The sequence below is a fragment of the Crotalus tigris genome, unplaced genomic scaffold, assembly GCF_016545835.1.
Source record: "Crotalus tigris isolate CLP2741 ecotype Arizona unplaced genomic scaffold, ASM1654583v1 scf7180000017630.2799268, whole genome shotgun sequence".
In the NCBI taxonomy this organism is placed as follows: domain Eukaryota; kingdom Metazoa; phylum Chordata; class Lepidosauria; order Squamata; family Viperidae; genus Crotalus; species Crotalus tigris.
The window spans coordinates 2290798-2309258 of NW_024096524.1; the positions used below are offsets into that span (position 1 = coordinate 2290798).

At 38.4% G+C, this 18461-nt stretch overlaps 1 protein-coding gene across 1 annotated transcript; it reads right to left on the reverse strand.

Annotated features, from left to right (window-relative positions):
- Positions 1-3672: 3672 nt before the first annotated feature.
- On the reverse strand, positions 3673-16450 carry LOC120304178 (INTS3 and NABP interacting protein). Its single transcript, XM_039334425.1, has 5 exons — positions 16311-16450; positions 12271-12355; positions 9082-9184; positions 6044-6134; positions 3673-4124 (listed from the first exon to the last, which is right to left on the reverse strand). Exons 2-5 carry the CDS (start codon positions 12293-12295, stop codon positions 4029-4031), a joined length of 315 nt encoding a protein of 104 aa, XP_039190359.1. The 5' UTR covers positions 12296-12355; positions 16311-16450; the 3' UTR covers positions 3673-4028.
- Positions 16451-18461: the final 2011 nt, after the last annotated feature.

The window sequence follows — 18461 nt, forward strand, 5'->3', positions numbered from 1 at the left end:
TACACATCAGTTTTTTTCACAGTATAGATTCAGCCCTCTAGCAATTTTGCCTTTCATTGAGCTGCAGATTTTCTCATCAATTTCCTACTTAAAATTCTCTGCCTGGATATGCATTATTACTGCAGAGTTATATTAAAGTTCATGAACAAAGATTCAATAATATTCATAATATTTGTAAGAATGATCTAGTCCAGTGGTTCTCAACCTGTGGGTCGGGACCCCATTTGGGGTCGAACGACCATTTCACGGGGGTTGCCAAACAACGCAGTCCGCCATTTTTCCCCCTTTTCCTTAGCTGTGCTACTCTCTTTTATTCTATTGGCTTTCAAAAGCCAATAGGAATTGTCCAGGCTGTCTCTGCCCTGCTGAGCCCGCCAAAAGTCCCATTCTGCAAACGGAGCTGCACCAGTTGAGTAGTCCTCGACTTACGACCGGTTGAGTAGTCCTCGACTTACAACCGGTTGGGAGTCGCGGCATTAAAAAGGTTGAGAACCACTGATCTAGTCAGTCTTTATCATAGGCCAATACATACAGTTTGATACAGAAAGTTTACACACCTCTGTTAAAATGCCAGGTTTTTGAGATGTAAAAAATAATCAGACTAAGATAAATTTCTTCAGAATTTTTTCTACCTTTAATATAACATAGAAGCTTACCGTTCAACTGAAAAACAAATTGAAATCTTTTAGGGGGGGAAATAACAATAAGAACCTAGAATAACGTGGCTGCATAAGCGTGCATACCTTTAAACTCATACTTTGTTGAAACACCTTTTGATTTTATGACAGTATTCAGTCTTTTGGGGTGGGAGCCTCTCTTACCTTGGGAATCTTTGCCCAGTCTTCCTTGCAAAAGCTCTCCAAATCTGTCGGATTGTGAGGGCGTCTCCTGTTCACAGCCCTCTTTGGGTCACCCCACAGAATTTTCAGTTGGATTCAGGTCCAGGCTCTGACTGGGCCATTCCAAAACCTTTGATCTTCTTCTGGTGAAGCAGTTTTTCTGCTGATTTGGAGAAATGCTTTGGGTTGTTGTCAGGTTGTAAGGAGAAAATCCTCTTCATCTTCAGCATTTTAGCACATTTGAAAACTGTTCATAATTCTTTCCACCTTGACTAAAGCCTCTGTTCCAGCTGAAAAGCAGCCCCAAATCGTAATCCTGACACCGTCATGCTTCACTGTGGGCGTACTTTTGATGAGTCCCAGCATCGTTTTTGCATCAAGCATACTTTTGGGAAGAATTGCCACCCTACCCCACAACCCAGACATATGAGGAATGTGGGAGATTGTGTCACGTGTAGTCAGTGGTGGCATTCAGTCGGTTCGCAGCAGTTCGACAGAACCAATGGCTAATTTTTTGTTGCCCAGGCCCAGAACGGACTTTCGGAAGCGGCATCTACACAGAGAACCGGTTGTTCACATATCTGAATCCCACCCACTGCATGTAGTACAAAACCAGTACTTGCCAGAATTTCCTGTAGCTCCTCTAATGTTGCTGTAGGCCTCTTGGCAGCCTCTCAGAACAATTTTCTTCTTGTTTTTTCATCAATTTTGGAGGGACATCCAGTTCTTTGTAATGTCACTATTGTTCCATGTTTTCCCCACTTGTTGATGACTATCTTCATTGTGTTCCATGGTACATCCAATGCCTTGGAATTTTTTTTTGTACCCTTCTCCAGACTGATACCTTCCAAGAATAAGACCCCTTCATAAGCTTTCTGCAGACTGTGGCTTTTGCTGTAAGAGACCACTGAGTAAATATCAGAAAAATCCTACTAGAACAGCTGAATGTTGTATGAGCTTGATAAGAGTCACTTTAATTGATGGCAGGTATGTAATGGCTACTATTTACCATCAGGTTGATTACGACTGGTTAATTTTGAACACAGCCACATCCCTACTTAGAAGAAAGTGTAGATACTTATGCAACCACATATTCTAGTTTTTTGTTATTTTCCTCCCTAAAATATTTGTTTTTTAATTGAATTGTACAAATTATATTAAAGGTGGAAAAAAATCTGATGTGATTTACCTTGGTCTGATTTTTTTACATCTCAACCTGGCATTTTAACAAGGATGTGTAGAATTTCTATATCCGTTTTATGCATTGGCCTGTAATAAACACTGACTAGATCACTTTTACAAATATTATGATTATTATTGAAACCTGGCATTTTAACAGGAGTGTTTGGCTTTTTATATCCACTGTAATACTGTAGTCATTCATTCATTGACTTATATATGCTGCCTCAGTCAGAATGATTCAGGTGGCTGCTACATCTAAGCACTCTTTAGTCAGCTGTCCCCAAGCATCTCCACTAACAATAAGCAACAAGAACCATGCAATAATTTGGGGAAGGAAACTTCCCAAATTATAATTGGGACTGTCTTTACTCAGATTACTGGAATATTTGGTATTAGAAAACTCAAGAACAGGAAGTATAAATGCTCTCAACAAATTGCATTGGGATTTCTTAGGAAGCGACTTTTATCAAAATTCCCCATATCAAAGAACAACGTTCTGTCAAATTCATATTCTGGCTGGCTTATTCCATGAAACTGGTGAGGCTTCCAAGATATTATTAACTACCCAGCTTGTACATCAGGGTTTCCCAAACTGTAAATTGTACCTTTCTTGGAGAGATGCAGAGTCCAAGGTAGGTGTGAAGAACCTTTTAGTTACACTGTTATAATAAAATTGCCTTTCCCATTTTTTCATTGTTGATTTCGGTGTTGGGGAGGTATATATATTAAGATTACACTAAAGGGAGGTGTGATGGCAAAACATTTAGGAATCTTCAGTGTACAAATTTATGCTACAAGCCTAAGAACGGCCGCACATTCACTTGAGCATAGCTGTTAATCAACATGTTTGGTAATAGTTGTTTCCACTTACAGCTGAGGAAACAGAAGGTGTTTCGAATAGCACATCTATGTCCCATGCCTCCCACGAATCTACTTCTCATCGCTGTTGTCCATTGCTGGCACATCTAGAAGAGAAGATGCTAGAAAGCCAAAGAGCTGGATAAGATAAATGTAGCCTTAACTTTGTGTATAACAAACAAATGTGCATGATAAAATAGATGTGAGACAACCACACCAGAATGACACCATTTTTCTCCTGTGTCTGCTTTGATGGTGTTTTTTTTCTTAAGAGCTACATGATAAGCAGGGATTCAACAGGTAGGATTTTCTCCAACTGCTAAGATCATCTGTCCATTTGGAACTCTCTCTCTTGTTTGCACATGAATTTTTCCTCAGTGGAAGAAAAAGAAAGGAGACAAATGCCACATTCTGGCTATGAGACTCGCACAAATGAGGCACTGCCAACTGCCAGTTATATACAATTAGATGAACATTATCTTGAAATATGTACTTTCTTTTGGAAAGTCCCTGGTGATCATACTATCAGAACCACATGAGATAAAGTCATCTTGGTTTGGGCAATCATATATTCTTTTTTGCACCTGTCTTTCTGTTGTGATTGTTTACTGTTCCATGTGAATCTGTCTTGTAGTGGAAACCTTTGAAAAGAGTTCAACTAACCAGGTATGTTAAATTAAACACTAAATTTATTTTGATACATTTGTCCCATGCACGTGGTTGTTTCTTGTTGAATTTCTAAACTCCAGCATTCTACTTTTTTATAATATTAGGAACTATTAAAACTCACCAATAAGATTTATGCATAATCAATTTAATAAATGGGTAATAAGACACTGTTACAGATCTTTCTGTTTCTCAGACACTGTACCTCCTTCCCCCCTCAATTTTCTGATTTAAAGGCTTATTCATGTGTGCTAGAAAATGAAAACAAGTTCTTTAAAAATGCCAATACACATGTAATAGCACAATAAAAGCAGGGAATTTCCAGAATACATTTTATATTGTCTTCCAAAAAACAAAATATCAGGAATTCAAAACCAGAGCCATTTTGAACAGTTTTCAGCTCTTCTTCTCACAAACAATTGCTTCAAAGTTGAAATAGCAGTTTAGATGAATCCAGATGTTTTCTGTTTCATGAATTTTCTTTTACTCTACATCTAGCCGTGGTAATACAGGAAGAATAAGATTCCCAAAGGCTGAGTCTTGTGTTATAAAGTATCCAGAAGAATGCGCATGAGCGTGCTGGAAGAGGAATAGATACACCTGTTTGAAAATTATACACATAAGACAAAAACAAATCCCATCCCCACTGCCGTCCCAGCTAAAGGAGCCCACTAAACACTTTCAAAATGATTCAGCTATACATTTCAGTGCCCAAAAGCTTTCAACACAGACACTTTTATCGTGTTGATATAACAGTCAGCTAAAGCCTAGGAAAAGTCAGAATTGGTCATTTAAATTTGATGGGGGGGGGGGAGAATCGTCTTCAAAGGTTATTTGTCTACTTGCTAATGAAATTCTTTAGGAATGTTTGGGTTTTGTCAGGCTCCCAATATGGCTTGCATTCCAGCTGACCTCCAGCAGATACTAAAATGAAAAATAATGTGACACACAATGAGCAGGAGTAATCGCTGCTCTTATTTCAGCACCAAAATATATAATATAGTTAAGGTATATAAATAACAAGCTTTCTTTCTTATATTTTTTAATTATCTTGTGGGGCCACATTACTACCTGTCCAGGGCTGCATGTGTTTCGTGGGCCGTGGGTTGAACACTCCTGCTTTAAACTTTTATGAGGCACATGAATTTCTATTCCTAAAAGTAATTCAATTAGGCCCATCAAAGAGTGAAGATTGCGGTTAACATCCCACATTGGTGTTATAGGACTTGTTGGACACCCTCCAGTAATTCCCAATGGAAGAAGATTGACTATCATCAAGAGAAATAGAAATATTTTAATTTCCTAAATTCTCTCTGTCCTTCATCACTTTCCAAAAGTTGTGCATCTCACTCTGCAAGCTTTTATCCTGCTGCCTGAAATCACCAGATGTTTGGATCCAAGGAGGGGTGTGTCCAAAATCGCAATGCATATGGAAAAACCAATCCTTTGCTTTGTTCAATTTTCAGTTTCTCCTAACTTTCCATTCTGCCTCATTTCTCAGCTTGCCTTATTGTTGCAAGAAGGCAAAGGATCATGAGTTCAGTTTTGTATTCAGTTTTGTATTCTGCAGGGACTCCCATCATTTCTGCTATCACGTAAAGATCTGACGGGAGATGTGTCTTCTTGGTAACAACACCTGCCCAGCATCTCCCCACAGATTCAGTCCATCCCATCCCTGCATATTTTTTTAGAAGATCATTCACAACAAGTTCTCAGATAGTTTTGATGGTTTACTCTATAGTATATAGCAGGCTTCTCCAAACCTGGCAACTTTATGACTTATGGACTTCAACTCCCAGAATTCCTCAGTCCGCCATGCTGGCTGGGGAATTGTCGGAATTGAAGCCCACAAGTTTTAAAGTTGCCAGATTTGGCAACACCTGGTGTGTAGTATGGCTTGATTATGGCCTATTATTTCTTGTGTTATTTTACTTGTTTTAGATACTATAATAGTACACAGAATATGTGCTGATTCATCTCTCCATTACTTGCAACTTCCTGGCTGTGTCAAGGTTTTCTGACACAGTCCCCAGCCTGTCTGGTTTCAAAGCAGCCATTTTAGCTCAGAATCTTCAGTTACTGTGTAATCACGATATATTCAGGGTTCCAATGCCTGCCTTATGGAAACTGCCCTTTCCATAGCAGTAGCAGTAGCACTTACTTATATACTTCCCCACAGTGTTTTGCAGCACTCTTGGGAGTAGCTTACAATATAAAAGCATTATTTACATATTTTCCCTAACAATCTGGGTCCTCATTTTATCAACCTTGGAAGGATGGAAGGCTAAGCTCTGTCAAGATCAAACTCCAAGCTGTGGGCAGAGTTTGCCTATAATACTGCATTCTAATCGCTGTGCCACCAGGGTTTCCATCCTTCCCTTCTCTTTTAAAAAGAAGAAGAATTCTTGGGAATCTCTGCTTCTGAGGTACCAAAACCACCAACATCTATGAAGCTGCTATCTGGCCTCTTTATCTCTGCACTGACCAGGAGAACATACCTGTAAAGCAGCCTTCTGCTGCGCTGCTATGTGCTGCTGCTCGGCATGATCCCGAAAATCCTTGTTAAGGGAGGATCTAGCCAAAGAGATGCTGTAAATAACAGAAGGAGGAAAACAGCCACGTCACACCAAGGCAATGGAGATGAGAAAGAGCACAGGGTTCACTGCAAAGGTTTGAGCTAGGTATCCCAGAGTCAAAACTTTCATATTTGTTTCTTTTTTAAAAGAGAAGATTTCAAGAGAAATCCAATGTACTCAAGAACCACAAACTCAAATGGGATCATCAGTTCTGCTCTGAAAAGATGTGCTCCACTAATGGCATTCAAGCTCAAACATAAAGAACAACCAGGCCTGGCTATAAATCAAAAGCAAGTCAGCTGGAAGACATATAGGAGAACAGATCCTACTCTCCCCTCTCCCTCATGCTGCACATTTTTCCTTTCTCACAGTGCCACCCAGTGCCTTACCTAAGTGGTACCTGAATAAAAACAACAGTACTAACCAGGGGTCATAGACTTCATGATGGGGGGAGGGTTGTATGTTTTATAGAGTAGTTGCAGAGCCCTGTCTGCAGAAAAAGATTTTGCAATTGAGACAGGAATAGATAGCATTTAGACTTATATGCCGCTTCACAGTGTTTTACAGCCCTCTCTAAGCGGTTTACAGAGTCAGCATATTGGCCCCAACAATCTGGCTCCTCATTTTACCAACTTCGGAAGGGTGGAAGGCTGAGTCAACTGTGAGCCAGTGAGACTCGAACTGCTAAGCTGCTGGCAGCTGGGAGTCAGCAGAAACATATGACTGTAGTATCACAATCTATTAAAATTTAGTTCAAACATGCCAAAAAGGAAAACAAGTAATTTAAGTATTGTTTTTTGTTTCCTTTCTGGTCCAAGCCCCACTTAATATTACGGTAAAATTCAACACCTGGGAGAGGAAGCAAAGAAAGCCATCTAAAACTGTATCATTTTTTTTTAAATCAAAGACTATCATATTTGTGGGAAAAGGCCCAGAGAAGTCTCTACGGCAGAAGTCCCCAACTTTTGGGGTATCAGAGACCAGTTCTGTGGAGAAAGGTTTTTCCGTGGACCAGAGAGTGCGTGGTTTTGTGTGCTGCCTGCATCCCACGGATGGGACTTTGCTTGTTTGTGTGGACTGGTTGCTGGCATGCTGCGGTCCGGTACCGGTCCACAGACTGGGGGGGGGGTGACCCCTACTTTATGAGATCCTGAAACAAGAAAAATACAATCCAAGTAGTTGTATTCACTAAGGACAGTTAACAGCATAACCAGATTGCAAGCTAACACCCTGGCTCCACATACTCTGGAAATTGGATAGCTAACACAGATAGCTAACAAAGTCAATGGGGGGAAGCTGGATTCGCTAAATGACCATGTGATTCACTTAATAACCTGGGTGAGTCATTTAACAACCATGCAAAAGAGTGGCAAAATTAGGTGTTACTAACTCAACAACTATCTTGCTAAGCAACTGAAATCTGATTTCCACTTGCAATTGTAGGTTGAGGCCTACTTGTACAAATTAAAGTAGAGAGAGAGGGTTTGATAGGCTTTCAAAATTCTGTTACAATACCTGAACCTCACTGAAGTACTTCTAAAGCTCCTAGCAACTCCTGTTCTCTAGCTACTTCCAAGTAGATCCTACTTCCTTTTCAATCTGGGGAAAATTTGCATATAAAACACTTAACACACTTTGCAATCTTGGATTGAAAAGATATATGTAAGTATTTTATATGCAAATTTTCTGCCACAAAATATATCCAAACGTACCTTAATCACTATTTAGGATAGAATTTAATGCCTTTGTTATCGCTGATCACCTCAGTGAGATCAAACTGTGTTTTCTAAATTGTGCATCTATATATATCTTTGTGTGCATATACGTATATGTGTGAGGGTGTGTGCGTGCGTGTATGCACTCAAATATATAAACTGAAATTTCAAAATGCTTCAAATATTTTCCTCTTTTGTTAGAAAGGACAAAGATGAGAGTTGGCATATACAGGTAGTCCTCAACTTATGAGCACCATGGAGCCCAAAATTTATGTTGCTACGTGAGAAGTTTTTTAAGCGAGTTTTGCCCCATTTTATGACTTTTTTTGCCCCATTTGTTAAGTGAATCACTGCAGTTGTTAAATTAGTAACATGGTTGTTAAGTGAATCTGGCTTCCCCATTGACTTTGCTTGTCAGAAGGTTGCAAAAGGGGATCACATGACTCCGGGATGCTGCAGCCGTCATAAGTGTGAGTCAGTTGCCATGAATTTTGATGATGTAACCATGGGGATGCTGCAATGTCTATAAGTCTGAAAAATGGTGATAAGTCACTTTTTTCAGTGCCGTTGTAACTTTGAACAATCACTAAGCAAACTGTTGTAAGTCGAGGACTACCTGTATAAGCCCAGAATAGATTTAGAAGCAGTCTGCTCCCAATTCTTACAGAGCGTGGGGGGGGGGGAATTAATTGTGCCTCTTCTACTGCTATGATCAGAACCTGTGAGCAGGTGGTCTAGAGCAGGGGTCACCAACCTTTCTTAGTTGGCGGACTGGAGGGAAAGGGAAGGGGAAGCATTTTACATGTGCACAGATGCGCGCGTGTGCATGGGTCCGTGAGCATGCGTGTGACACAAACAGGACGGGGCTAGCGCTTGTGTGATACTTGCTAGCCCTGTCCCGTTCTTGTGCACAGCGCCATTTCTGTGCCCCGAGGCACAGCATCAGCCCGTTTTCGTGCCCCAAGGCACATCGGCATCCCATTTTCATGCCCTGAGGCACAGTGTTGGCCCGTTTTCACGCAGTATGGCGTCCCATTTTTGCACCCAGTGGTGTCCCATTTTTATGCCCCGCAACGTGGCAGCATCCCATTTTTGCACCCCATGGTGTGGCAGCCTCCTGTTTTTGTGCCCTGCTGTGACCCATTTTTGTTCCCCATGTCACAGCATCAGCCCATTTTTGTACCAGGCCGCAGGCTACAGGTTGGGGACCCCTGGTCTAGAGACAAGCTTTTGAGCACAACCTACTTGGCTCCAGGGTGATTAGTGGAAGATTGGTTTTGCATCAGCAGTTTTCTTTTCTCCTTGTCTAGCTCAGCCAAGATTGCAACCCTGTTTTTATTCTGAAATCCTGGAAAAAAAAATAGAGGAAGGTAAATGTCAGAATGGTGTCTTCTTTCTTTTAACTTCTCAATAACTTCAATGTCCTCAAATGTTTCCAAAATAACCTTTCAGAGAGAAAAATGAAAATATTCCTCTTGAAAACAAACATCCCTGATGCTTATTACAGATAATTCTTGACTTAAGGCTACCATTGGGACCAGAACATCCATCACTAAGCGATGCGTTTAAGGGAGTTGTGCCTAATTTTACACCTTTTTTTTTTTTGCCATGATCTACTAAGTGAATCACACAGTCATTAAGTGAATCCAGTTTTCCTTATGGGCTTTGCTTGTCAGAAGCCTCCTGGGAAGTTCCCAAACCGTGATCACTTGACCCCATGATGGTGTAAATGTTGTAAATACATGCCGGTTACCAAGTGCCCGAATTTTGATCACATGATTTGAGGGAATACGTGTAAAGTAGGATCGTAAGTCACTTTTTTTCAGCACTGTTATGACCTTCAATGGTTGTTAAATGAAAGTGGAGGACTACCTATATCTAAGCCAATTAAGGACTAGTTTTCAGTTTCTCTCTCTCTGGATTTCTACTTTCCTAGGGTTGATGGCTCCATGTTCTCGTAACAAATGTCAGTTCGAACAGTCATTAAATGCGAGGTCTTAAGTCAAGGACTACCTGTACCCCATTTCCCTTCTCCTTACTTATACATTAAATAGCTTCCTAATAAAACGCAACATAAAAGATGCTCGTTATCTTGAGTTTGATTGTTCTTATAAGCCATTTTCAGAATTGGTATCTGTACTACGGCATCACAGTGAATACCTGAGCACTGAGTTTCTCAGCAATGCAACCCTAGAGAGAGAGAGAGAGACAGACTATATCTTTTATAATGATTTAATTGCGCTTTTTGGAATTGCAATCAACAAGCCAATTATCTTTCACTTTCTAAGGGCATATTGTCCCACAATGTTCAGTAATAATTAAGGAAAATTCATTTTGCGCATTAAAGTTCTTCTGAATGATTAAAATATAGTATCTTACTTGCCTTTAATAATTTCAGTGGCACAGAGAGAAGCATGCAATACAGAGTGATTAATGAATAGGGAGTCCTTGGAGAAATCCATACTTACAGACTAATGGATGCCCTTTGGTTTAAGGCTTTGCTTTGGAACAGTGATTTAAATGATAAATAAAACTGTGCCTGAAAACTTTCCCCTAGAGAACTATTTCTTAGTGAAGACCAATTTGAAAACTCTGTAATAAGGTCAGATAATTTAATGAGTCAATTTTAAAGGACATTATAGAAAAAACATTTTGAAAAAAAAATATGGTGCTATATAATTTTGTTGCAGCAAAAACTGCCTGTAAATCATTCCTACCTCCCCCCTTACATATAATATATGCAATGCATATTAAAGAACATTAATTTCAACCAATTTATGACAAGGAAGAATAAAGATAATAGTCAATTCATATGTTCAGAACATTTGTAAGAAAATAGTTCTAGGACTGTAGGATTTTCTGATAACATTTTCTTTTCAACTTACCAGAGAAAGAAGGAGCATTGTTTTTATATAGGATAATTGGATAAATGGGATAAGTAAGTAAAAGTTTATAACTTAGGGATGGTGGGTGAAGATTATATTATTTTGGCAATCTAAAGCTGCAGAATGGTGAGGACCCAGATTGTTGGGGGCAATGTAAAATATATATATATACATTGCTTACTGGTGTACACAGCTTAGAGAGTGCTTGCACTTAAAGCGGTATATAAGCCTCATAAATAAATAAATAAATAAATAAATAAATAAATAAATAAATAAATAAATAAATAAATAAATGTCATACGAATACATAGACTAGTTTTTCAGGATTTGTTTTAGAATTATTTTTTTTCCTGGAGTTGGGTAGAGGGTAAAGGCTTAGGACACCTATTTTTAAGGGTTAGGGTTAAAATCAGAAGGCTTTTGCACAACTCCATCTGGTGTATTAGCCCTTCAGTCACTCATGCTCGAGTTCAGAGGTCTTCAAACTTGGCTCTTTTATGGCTTGTGGACTTCAACTCTCAGAATTCCTCAGCCAGGCATGGGCCAAGTTTGAAGACCCCTGCTCTAGTTACCTCATATCTTGACTATTGCTGTATGTGAGGCTGCCCTTGAAGACCACTTAGAAGCTTCAAGTGGACAAGTATGCAGTAATGGGCATGCCTCAAAGGCATAGGGCTCACTTATTTGACAGACCATTTACCTCCAATAGTATGTGTCCAGCCGACAAGTACTGACATGAGTTGATACACTTTGGGTCCTTCAATTAAGCAATGCCATCTTTTGGGAGGTAAGGAGTATGGCTTCCTTTTTGTGATGCCTGGGTTAGGGTGGTGTTCTGAAGGCCTTCAAAGACCTGAATGTTCTCCCAGATCCTAACTAAGGTGGTTGGGACACCTACTTGAATAAAGCTGCATGAATTTTGAGCAACGGATGGAAACTAATCAAGGAGAGAAGCAACCTAGAACTAAGGAGAAATTTCCTGACAGTTAGAACAAGTAACCAATGGAACAACCTGCCTCCAAAAGCGATGAATGCTCCAACACTGGAAGTTTTTAAGAAGAAACTGGACAGCCATTTGTCCAAAATGGTATAGGGTTACCTGCCTGAGCAGGGTTTGGACTCGATGACCTCCAAGGTCCCTTCCAACTTTATTATTATTATTATTATTATTATTATTATTATTATTATTATTATTATTATTATTATTATTGTTGTTGTTGTTGTTGTTGTTATTACTTTTCTATTTTCTATTGTATTTTTATTCAGTTTTGTTTATGCTGTGTGGGAGCCACTCAAAGTCTAAATCAAATCACTAAAATCATTTTTGGTGTAATTAAGTGAGTATGATTCTAGGGATCTCGAAGAAAGGGAGTCCAAGAAATTCCATTCCTGTCACAATACATCAATGCTACATGTATCACTTTGGTATGAAGCTGGGATTTTGTTTGTTTGTTTGTTTGAATGTTCATTCACACAGAACCTCAGGGAAAAGCGTCCTGTCTGCAACAGTAACAGAGAAATGTCAAAATTACTCAGAGTTAACATTTACCTTGTCCAGAAGGGTTTGATGTCATCTTCCTTGTTTCCCACTTAAATTTCTGAAAAGCAGCTACAATTTGTATTTACACCAAGATCTATAACAATAGACACAAATTAATATTTAATCATAAAGGCATGAAACTAAAATTATTAATATGCCATAAAATGGAAATTTGCTTACTTAAGAAGTTTTCAGTTTTGAAGAATATTTTGAAAAACACAATTATTCTATAGCATATATACACTGTAATTTCCTATATTAAGGCAATGGGTAAATGGCTAAAATAAACTCAGTGTTTGTTTTCAGATAAGGTCCTGGTTAGTGAAGTTTAAGCCAGAAAAAAAATAACAAATGTGGAATTTATAAACTGAGCACACATTTAATCTTAAATAAATCATGGCATCAGTTTTATATTTGAATTGCTTGAAGAGACATAAGAAATAAACAGTTTTTTGTTTGATTTTACAGACATCAGCTATAATGAAGAAAATCTGAATTTCTTTATAGATTTTGTCCTGAATCAGTGGATTCACTGTTTGTTGAAATAGTTGTGTATTTGTATGATTTATTCATGCATAAAGTAACATCCAGGTTGAATAGACATCTCTCCTCCCTTCAGATTGGGCATGTATTCTATTTGGAATGCATCCACGTTATTTATTCTAATATCAGTATCCTTTAATAAAAAAATTCTAGTAGCTATGCCACAGTTTTTTTAATTTAAACATTTTCATTGATTGTTAAGAGTAATGGGATGTGAGAACAATCCTGTCTAAACAAGACTGTGGTAAGAGAAATTTGAGTCCAAAGTAGGAATGTTTCTCTAAGGCAGTGGTTCTCAACCTTTTTAATGCCGCGACCCCCAACCGGTCGTAAGTTGAGGACTACTCAACTGGTCGTAAGTCAAGGACTACTCAACTGGTGCAGCACCGTTTGCAGAATGGGACTTTTGGCGGGCTCAGCAGGGCAGAGACAGCCTGGACAATTCCTATTGGCTTTTGAAAGCCAATAGAATTAGACTCTATTCAAGAGAGTCTATTGTATTGGCTTTCAAAAGCCAATAGAATAAAAGGGAGTAGCACAGCTAAGGAAAAGGGGAAAAAAATGGCGGACTGCATTGTTTGGCGACCCCCATGAAATGGTCGTTCGACCCCAAATGGGGTCCCGACCCACAGGTTGAGAACCACTGCTCTAAGGGTAGGTAAGAGAAGATGCACTTTCAGACATGCAAAATTCTGTTACTATAACATTACAATAAAAATAGTATTCTTGATTTTGGTTTCCTGGCGTGGACTACTTTGAGAGCTGACATCAAATCACTTGGAGCTCCAAATATCCAGACTTAATAGTTTGTCATCTATTTTATAAGAAACAAGAAGCTTTGTCAGCCATGTCTACTGGGTCAAATCAGACATTGTGTGAAATTACAAATAAACATATAATTAACTATATGTTAGCATTAAATCTATACATTCATCAATAGGTCATTGTTTATCTGAGAAAGAGTTCTCGGAAGGATGGCACAAATATGGACCCACTGATTTTCCATTTGGATAATCAAGTCTTCATTCCACATTTAATATTGCTAATGCTAATCTTCACCCTATTTTTGAGTTTCATATATTGTACTGTTGATTTCACTTCAAGGACAGTATCTCTTAAAGATCGTAAAATTCCAGGTACCCTGACACTGCTATAGCATCTGGACCATATTTTTTGTTAACCCATTTCTTAATTATATACACTGCCAAGGAGATGCTAAAGGTAAATCATAGTCAGAATGTAGACTCCGTTAAAATAACTACTATGAATCAATTGATTTAAACTATTGATCCCTCTGGGGTCAGACATTGGCTATTATCTTCAAATTAGGATTATTCCACAATATCAATGTCTCTTGGCCAGTTTTCAAAATAAGATGAAGGCTTTTATCAAAGATTCATGATGTCTCAAATTGCAGAAGCTAGTTACATTTAAGTGCTGCATGAAGAAGATTAGATATTAATTTGATTTTTATCCCTATCAATCTCATGGGCTTACAGGAGCTTTCTTTTTAAATTTGTCATGAACCAACATTTATTTGTTCCAATATAACTAATTTGCTTATATGTTAAACAGGGAAATATGTAGGTGGCATACATATTAAAGATTACTTATCTTCAAAACATAAAAAGGAAGTTCATTAAATAATACTTTCATGTCAAATCCTACCAGTATTTTATGGAAGTGTATATAATTAAATTGCTGCACAGGCAAGTACATTTAAACTGTATTAATTGCCTTATTTAGAGGTGGGCAGCTTTCCGCTAGAAAAGGTTGCACTTAAAAACAAATGGGTTGGAAAATTATGGCGGGGTGCAATGACAGCTACGGACATGATGGGGTTAGGGTGATGATGGGAGTGAAACTTTCAGCCCTTTTTGTGTGCTTTTGGAGGGCCAGAGGGTTGTTTATAATTTTATAATTTAGAATTCTTTATTGGCCAAGTGTGATTGGACACACAAGGAATTTGCCTCTGGTGCATAAGCTCTCAGGGTACATGCAAGCAACAAGTGATAAATCATGATCATAATCATAAATACAATAATCATAAATCATGATACAATACTCAGCGATAGTCATAGGATACCAAATAAGCTAGATATACTGTGAGCCCAAAGGTATGAGACAGAATATTATCCTTTATTTATTCTAAAGTATCAGACTAATATTGCAGAATTGGAAAGATAAATATCTGGCCCCTTTCACTCAATGGATGAGAATATTTCCTGCAGATGTTCATTGCCAAACTAGACCTGATTGCATTTGCCACCTATGGATAGATTATCTATAGATATAGATTTTGTTTGGTTAAATATAATGAAACTTGGGACCCATTCATACAAAATATATTAAGTTAAAAATGATACTTATATAAATGTATTAGAAATATATATGTAGCTGAATAATAATTACTTTATATGAGTATATATAGAATTACAATTTAATGTTAAAATGATATACTTTTTTCCTTTGCTGTATTTTTTTCTACTTTTTAAAGAAGCTTTTTTGACAATGTATGTTATGTTATTTTATCATAATTATCTTTGTGTTTTGTTTTGCTTTTTTGTCATTATTCTAAAAGCAATAAAAATAAATAGAACAAAGGCACAGTCCAGAAATGGCAATTTGCTATCAAATCTTCAAGAGTCAAAGGTATTCCCAGTTTATTTATAAGCCAATACAAAGCCAACAGATTTTTTTTTCTTTTTCATTCTATCACTCAGAGATTCAGCAACTCAGAAACCTATCTAGAAACCTATCCTACAGGTAGTCCTCAACTTACAACAGTTCATTTAGTGACCATTCAAAGTTACAATGGCACTGAAGAGTGACTTATGACTGCTTTTCACATTTATGACCATTGCAACCATCCCTATGGTCACATGATCAAAATTCAGACACTTCGCAACTGTTTCATATTTATGACGTTGTTGTGTCCCAGAGTCACGTGATCCCCCTTTGAGACTTTCTGACAAGCAAAATCACTTAACAACCAAGTTACTAATTTAACAACTGCAGAATTCACTTAACAAATGTTTCACTTAGCAACAGAAATTTGGGGCTCAATTGTTGTTGTTAAGTCAAGTCAATGCTGAGAAAGGAAGGGAAGAGCTGGGGGAATCGAGAAGGGTTACTTGATGGCCCCATTTATTAGAATAGAATAAAATAAAAATATTTATCTTTAATCAAAAAGAACGCTTGCGATCTGTTGCAGAGGCAGAATCCTATCAATCTGCACGGGTTTTCAAAGAGATTTATCTAAAGATCTCATTCCTCCGTGGCTGGCATTTTTTTTGCACTTGCCAGCCCCTCCTCCCTCTTTTTTATATCCCAAACTCTCCATCTTCTATGCCCTGGAACAGATGTGACTGGGTCTTCCTTTCCTTTTAGCCCGATGGACTTTTAAAAATACCCAGATATAAATTGGGGGAGGGGGAGAGACAATGAAAACAATAAAAATGCCAGTTTAGTCCAAATACATTGATAGCTGCAACGCCCATTCTCACCGTTGATGCTGCTGGGCCATTGTCCACGTCTCACTTCGGTGTAGATTCTTTCCCGCCCCCCCCCTCCTCCACCTGCCCAGATGGACTCTCCTGCCGCCTCCCGTTTAGAATCTTCCCTCCGGCCCCGGATTTCCCAATCAATGCGCGAGCTCCTCGCCTTCTTGTGGCGTCACACGAGCGCGCCGCGTGCCGTCTCTTCCTATTGGTTCCAAGAAGGCTGACGACTTTAAAACATAGAGCGTGACCTCGGAGAGCTTCGCTTGTGGAGTTGAATCGGGGATTGCCTGGTGGTGAATGAAGCGAAAGTTTTTGGCCTCTGAGGGGGAACGCAGCCTTAACTGCACAGTTGGCTGCAGCCTGGAATGGGTTTTGTGAATGGCGTTTCTGGCTCGCTGTCCCCAATCAACCCCGATAGAAATGAGCAGGTCGAATAAACTCAGTGCTACAATCTAGGACAGGGGTTTTCAAACTTGGCCCTTTTATGATTTGTGGACTTCAACTCCCAGAATTCCTCAGCCAGGCAGGGAATTCTGGGTGTTGAAATCCACACGTCTTAAAACTGTTGAGCTTGAGAATCACCGGTCTACAGTAATAATATTAAGAATTTCAATATATTTTAATGGTTTCATTTTATAGTGCTGTGTTAGCAATTCTAACTTTTAGTTATCTTTGATAAGTGTCAATGGAATTATTGAAATGGATGTGGTTTTCGTGGTTTGTACCCATTCTCTTTCCATGCAGAGATTGGGCTACATTAAACTAAACCAAAAAATGTTTGTTTTTTGTTTATGACTTAATATGTTACATGGACTGGTCAGTATATTTTTGGTGAATAATAGGGCTGTCAACCTACTACTGTTTGACTAATCCAGTCACAGTATTTGGATTTACATCCATTTACAATTGTATAAATCAGATGAATCCAGAGAATTGGCTTTATTGCTAAATTTTAAACTCATGGGAAAGGTCTGTCCTAGATGTCTACTGTTATATCTATTATCTATGTTGATTGCCTGGTGATGAAGATGCCTCAAACTTTAAGAATAACTGGCTGGGAACTTGACATGTCTGACAATTACTAGTTTCTGTTCTGATTTGAAGGAGCTAGTCTTGAAAAGCAAAACAAAATGACTTTCCATTGTCATAGCTGTGCAAAAGGCAGAAAGTTTAATACAGCTTTCTTTGGTGTTCCACTGATGTCCCACCGCCATTGTGGCTAGGTTGAGAGGGAAGGAATTGAACAGACCACTTAACGCATTAAAAGCCATTCTTAGTTTCAAAGAAAATAATCAAGAAGAAAAAGAGGGACATTGAAGAACACTGCTTCTAAGGGAGTGGTATTTTTCAGTGATATACAAATGAAAGCTATGGGTCCTACATTTTTCTAACACCTTTGAAGATAAAACATACTAGAAAAATATAAGGAAAGGATTAAACCCTTCCCAATCCTTTGCCCTCTCCTGTGCTTCAAAAAAAAAAAAAAAAGGGGGGGGGGGGCAGCAGGGCTCCCATCCATTTTCAGAGTCAGGTCAAATTAGGCAGTTTGTGCTTTTTTTCCTATTTCTCTAGACTTGCCATCTATTATGATGATGTTGCTGTTTTCACATTTACCAGGGACTCAAAACTAAATTTTAAGTTGAAAGTGCAGGTTAAGATCACAGTGGCTTTAAAATAACAATGAACTGCAAAGACTTCTTGTTGAAAACATGGGACTGACATGGTTCACATCTTGATGTGAAAAGGACCTTGGGGAAAGAAAGATTGTTTACAATTTATTTCTTTTCTGAGTATAACCATATCGTCTTCCTATTCAAGATTACAGTTTCTTAAAACAAGTGGCATATAATTTACTGATTCCTGAAAGCATGCTAGCCTATGTATAAGTGGCAAGACAATCTTTTTCATTGTTATTGCAAAAAGGAATATTAATGCCTTGTAACCAGGATATAAGTAAACAGCTATCTATTAATTGAGGCAAAGAATTGCCAAAAGGACATATCTATAACAAAGCATAAACTTTCAGAGTCTCTTAAGATTATATAATTGGGCTTTGGTACTTTCTCAGGATTTAGCAAAAATATCCAAGTTCTTATTTCAGATTAAATTTCCAGAGGCCAGGCAAGGAAATGATGTGTATTAAAACACCTTATT

Bases quoted from the DNA above. Each gene is read 5' to 3' on its own strand.
- LOC120304178 (XM_039334425.1), bottom strand. From the start codon at position 12,295: ATGACATCAAACCCTTCTGGACAAG. The intron at 9,185-12,270 runs GTAAATGTTAAC...TTTTTTTTCCAG, and splicing joins ATCAAACCCTTCTGGACAAG to GATTTCAGAATAAAAACAGG. The intron at 6,135-9,081 runs GTAGGTTGTGCT...TGTTATTTACAG, and splicing joins ACTAATCACCCTGGAGCCAA to CATCTCTTTGGCTAGATCCT.